Source organism: Salpingoeca rosetta, assembly GCF_000188695.1.
Source record: "Salpingoeca rosetta unplaced genomic scaffold supercont1.23, whole genome shotgun sequence".
In the NCBI taxonomy this organism is placed as follows: Eukaryota; class Choanoflagellata; order Craspedida; family Salpingoecidae; genus Salpingoeca; species Salpingoeca rosetta.
In genome coordinates, this window is record NW_004754911.1 from 666,881 (window position 1) to 671,633 (window position 4,753).

At 53.8% G+C, this 4,753-nt stretch overlaps 1 protein-coding gene across 1 annotated transcript in view; it reads right to left on the minus strand.

Moving 5' to 3' along the window:
• Window positions 1–4,753, minus strand: part of PTSG_12720 (uncharacterized protein) — a gene marked incomplete at its 3' end in the record, with an annotated part of 14,569 nt that overhangs the window by 1,137 nt on the left and 8,679 nt on the right. The window contains exons 8-21 of the mRNA XM_004990606.1: window positions 4,561–4,668; window positions 4,117–4,356; window positions 3,470–3,732; window positions 3,126–3,285; window positions 2,882–2,951; window positions 2,679–2,746; window positions 2,372–2,464; window positions 1,923–2,135; window positions 1,601–1,678; window positions 1,328–1,487; window positions 1,006–1,078; window positions 724–840; window positions 401–476; window positions 121–215 (exon numbers count right to left, since the gene is read on the minus strand). Coding sequence (XP_004990663.1) covers window positions 121–215; window positions 401–476; window positions 724–840; window positions 1,006–1,078; window positions 1,328–1,487; window positions 1,601–1,678; window positions 1,923–2,135; window positions 2,372–2,464; window positions 2,679–2,746; window positions 2,882–2,951; window positions 3,126–3,285; window positions 3,470–3,732; window positions 4,117–4,356; window positions 4,561–4,668 — 1,814 coding nt within the window. The remainder of the gene's footprint in view (window positions 1–120; window positions 216–400; window positions 477–723; window positions 841–1,005; window positions 1,079–1,327; window positions 1,488–1,600; window positions 1,679–1,922; window positions 2,136–2,371; window positions 2,465–2,678; window positions 2,747–2,881; window positions 2,952–3,125; window positions 3,286–3,469; window positions 3,733–4,116; window positions 4,357–4,560; window positions 4,669–4,753) is intronic.

Genomic DNA, 4,753 nt, shown 5'->3' on the forward strand with positions numbered 1-4,753 from the left:
GTGAGTGTGTGTGTGTGTGTGTGAGTGTATTTGAACAGTGTAAGGATGGCGTTGGCGCTATTCTGCTGCGGCAAAATGCACGCGCTTTAAAGACCTCAGCTGCCCGCTTGAGGGGCATACCTGAACGTGCCGTCAACACCGGAGATGCCCATCCCATCGATGATGTCCCGCGTGAGGCGGAACGGAATCGTCTCGGGCGTCGGCAGCGTCGTGCCCTGGCAGTGAAGAGAAGCAGTGGGGTGTGGAGTGGGGTGATGAGGTGGCGTTAATCAGGCATGTACGCTAATACATGCACACACTACACACATGTGTACACTCTGCACATGCACGCCAGCAAAGACGCGCATATCGCACATGCACGCACATGCAAACAGGTCAAGAAGCGCATGTGTGCGCTCACCTGCTCAAAGGCAACGCCCAGGTCAATGTTGACGAGCTCAGCGGTCTTGGTGTCAATGAGGATGTTGTTTGGATGTCTATCGGCAGTCGTGGTGGTGGTGGTGGCGGTGGTGGGGAGCGGGTACGCGATTGTGGTGATGTGAAAAGCGTAAAACCTCTCGTGCAACAAAGCATGTCCTCAACACAAACAGCATTCGTGTAATGGGTGCAGGTTCTTCGCCAAAAAATCATTCGCAAATTCACATGAACAAAAGAGACCAACAACGGAAAGGGGTAAAAGCAAATAACAATGCATCTGCCTCCAACACCAACACCAACACCAACCTGTCGCCGAGGCCGATGACATATCCGACCATGCTGTTGGTGGCGACGCTGCGGGTGTACGCCAACCGCCGCTCGAACCAATCGCCCGGATCCTGGAACTTCTCCGTGAAGAACCGCCTGCATACGCACACGCACGCACACGTGTGAACGAGGGAGGAGAGGAGCAAAGTCGTTCGTGGTTGTGCACATATGTGTGTGTGTGTGTGTCATGACTTGACTGCGAGGTGTATAGTAGACCATCACCTAATCACCCCATCACCCGATATCGCCCAATCCCCTCACCGCATAACGGGCTTGAACTGGGCGCAGATGTCCCGGTATGTCTGCAGCTGCCGCGCCTTATCCACCTTCGACTCTGCACCAGCACCAGCACATGAGCACAACGGTGATTTATAAGGGGGAGGATTGGTGTTGCGGTCATCGCAGTTGCGGTCAGGGGCACACAACCAGCAAGCAAGAGGCTCAAGGCGGCGCGTACGCTTGGCACACGGCAAAACCACACCACCATCACATGCAAGCCACACCAAGCGCACAAACCAAGACAGTGCCCCCCCCCCACACACACACACAATGATGACTGTGACAGCCGAGAGGACAGACGCACTTCGCATGGCTGTGCGGCATTGGTGTGACGGGCGATCTTGCGGACGATAGCGCTCGTGCGCCGGTTTGCTGCTCCCTTCCCTCTTCACCAGCCACATGCCAAGCGGTACCGTGTTCACGCACCACTCCAGCACTCCAACCTTGCTGGACAACGGCACAATCTGTGTACATTTATGTGGTGCGTGTGTGTGTGTGTGTGTGTGTTGGAGGTCAATGTCGGACCAATGCAGGTTCAATGCGCAAACATAGCATGTATCCTTTTCATGTTTCGTACCTTGTATGTGCGGATGTGCATGGAGCGGCGTTGACACTCTGGATCGCTCTTTAGCCACTGGTTCATTGCCCCAAACACCTGCACAACACAAGCCACGAGAGGTTAAGCATACCCACGTAAACACGCACGTGTAATCACATACACGCACACACGTAAGCACAATGCACTTCGTGTACTGCAGTGCAGCTCATTAAACTGTCAACTTCCACCGCCACAGCGCAATCACGATAACAGCATCCCGCAACAATGAACCTCTTTTTTGCCCTCCCCCCCCCCTCAAACACAAACACACACGCGCCTCCTCTGCCTCATGTTGTCGCACCTGCTGCATGACGGCATCTTGCCGCGAGTCGTCGTTCCCTTTGATCACTTCTTTGTAGATCTTTCCGTCCGTACCGATGCAATTCAAAATGCGCGGCAGATTCACGCCGCCTGCAAACGAAAACTGGTCTTCCCACTTGACGATGCGCACCACCGCCTCGTCGTTGTACGTGCCCGTCGGGTCAACCGGCACCTCCTTTGTCAGCACAGCAACCTGTGGTCGCACCGAACAAAGGGAGTGTGAGTGTGTGTGTGTGTGTGTGTGTGTGTGTGTGTGTGTGTGTGTGTGTGTGTGTGTGTGTGTGTGTGTGTGTTTGTGTGTGTGTGTTTGTGTGTTTGTGTGTGTTAGAAAGAGCAAAATGTAGCTTCAAGCCATAGAATGTAGCTTCAAGCCATGGAATGTTGCTGTAAGCTGTTGTGAATCCGGTCCCGCACAGTTAGACTGCTCACCTTCTCCACATGCTTCAGGGTGGCGAGCGAAAATTTCTTCCTGTACTGCTCCGGGTTGCGCTGGTACTCTCTGGCAATGGGCATCATGGCCAGCTGCACACAAATGCATCACACACATACACACACATACACATACACACATACGCACACACGATCAAATGCGCACGGAAAGGGAGCTGAAGTCAGTGACTGGACCAAGCAGCCGTGCGCAAAGCAGAACACGCATCAACCACCACGTGTACAGCCATCCCATGCAATCTCCCAAAATAACTCTCAGCAATGTTGCAGTCAGCAGCTGGTGGCGCACCTCAGTGTATCCCGAGCACACCGTTCGCATCTGGTTCAGCAGCGGGGCCATCTTCCTGCCCCGACCATCTGGTGTGAAAAGAGGGGAGAGTTGCGAAGGCGCGCGCGTGTATGAGTGTGGGCGGCATGGGTGTGAAAGAAGGACAGCAGGAAGATAATGGCAAAGTCAAATTAGAAAGCAGCACCATCACGAGGTTGCAGCACATGAAGACTCGCCCTTCATCATTTCAATTTCGTGCAGCAGTGTATCAGCAGCCTCCATCTTCGTTGTTTTCTACGAATAAGCAGGTGTGTGAGTGGGTGATTGCAGGTGCATTGCTGCTGAGGAAAGTGCTTCCACGCACCAAAACTGACCCAGAAATGACGAAGAGCAACACCATCAACAAAATGTTTCAACAACAACAGCACAGCACCATCAACAACAATACCAACACTGTGTAGTTTGCACCTCGACGGCAGCGGATGTGAGCGTGCGGATCCCGTCCTGATCGCCATTGGCCAGCGCAATGAGAACGAAGAGCACGTGGTGCGGGTGGTTCACCGCCACACGCTTCACCAGGTCACCCAACGTCTTGTGGAAACTGCTCGGCGGATGCGTCTTGTCAATCCTACACAGATGTGCGGGTGGGGAAGACAATTAAAGTGTAACAAGAACAACTCCAGACACAAGCACACACAAAGATACTCAAGCACATATACTCATACAATCCACGCAACACACACACACACACCAAAACGACTCAATTACGCACGCACACACACACATGCACACACATACACACACACACGTACCTGGCAGCGAGCTGGTAGATGAGGGGCAGCCATAGGTACGTGGGCAGGTCGGCGGCGCCCTCTGCAATGATGGACTGCACGGGCTCCAGCGACGAGTTTTGGAACCACAACGCACACACGCGGAAGATGATGTCGCGATAGGCGCTCTGCGTCTCGCGTGCTGCCAGCATGTAATTGCGCAGCGCCAGCTGTAGGTATTCCTGCTGGCGGGTCTGCATGGCAATCAGGGCCTCCTTGTCGCCTTTCAACCGCCGCTTCAGCAGCTGCCGTCAATAAACGGTTCAAGAAGACGGGATGGGGAGAACGTGAGAGAAGAGGAGAAACGCAAGGGAGAAGAAGGGGAAGGAGCAGGGAGGCGGGGGCGAATCGGATGACGGTCACAAACAGCAAAGGTGAAAGCAACAACACAGTGCACAGGCAAAGTGAAACCCATACACATGCACACACAACCACAACCACAACCACAACCACAACCACAACCACAACCACAACCGCAACCACAACCACAACCGCAACCGCAACCACAAACACAAACACAACCACAAACCACAAACACAAACCAGAAACACAACCACAACCACAACCACAACCACAACCACAACCCACAAACCACAACCACACAAACACGCGGCAAGAAAAGAACCCACCATGACGCGCTTGTTTCTTGAGCGGTTGCCTGTGTTGTGTGACTGCTTGTGCATGGTCACCTCCGCATCGTTCTTGCGGATAATCTCCAGGTGCCGCGTGTGATCGCTCGACTCCATCTTCTCCGTCAGCAGCTGGTACTGCCCGTCTGTGTACTGCGCAAGCGCAAGCCAGCACTCTGCCTTCTGTTTGTCCCTGTGCCTCTGCTGTGCCTGCCGGTACTGTTCAGACGTGCCGCCAACCTGCATACACTCAACGCACGTGCATATGGGTGATTGTGTTGGATGAAAGTTGTGGGTTTGACGGTGAATGTGTGAGCATGCAAATGCATGTGTGTGTGCGTGTGTGTGTGTTCGTTGGTGGAGACAGCGAAAGCCGGGTGCTAATGTTCTGATAAAGTCATCTCAGGACAATGCCTCTTGCTTCAAACCAATGTCAATACGCACGTGGTCTTCCGTCTCCGCAATCTGTATCGCTTCCTCAAAGTAGTTGATGACGGTGGTCGGCGTTTCTGAGCGCAAGTCGCCCGTCCATTTCCCCAGCAGCCGCGACGCCTGCACGCACGCACACACACACACACACACACACACACACACACACACACACACACACACACACACACACACACACACACACACG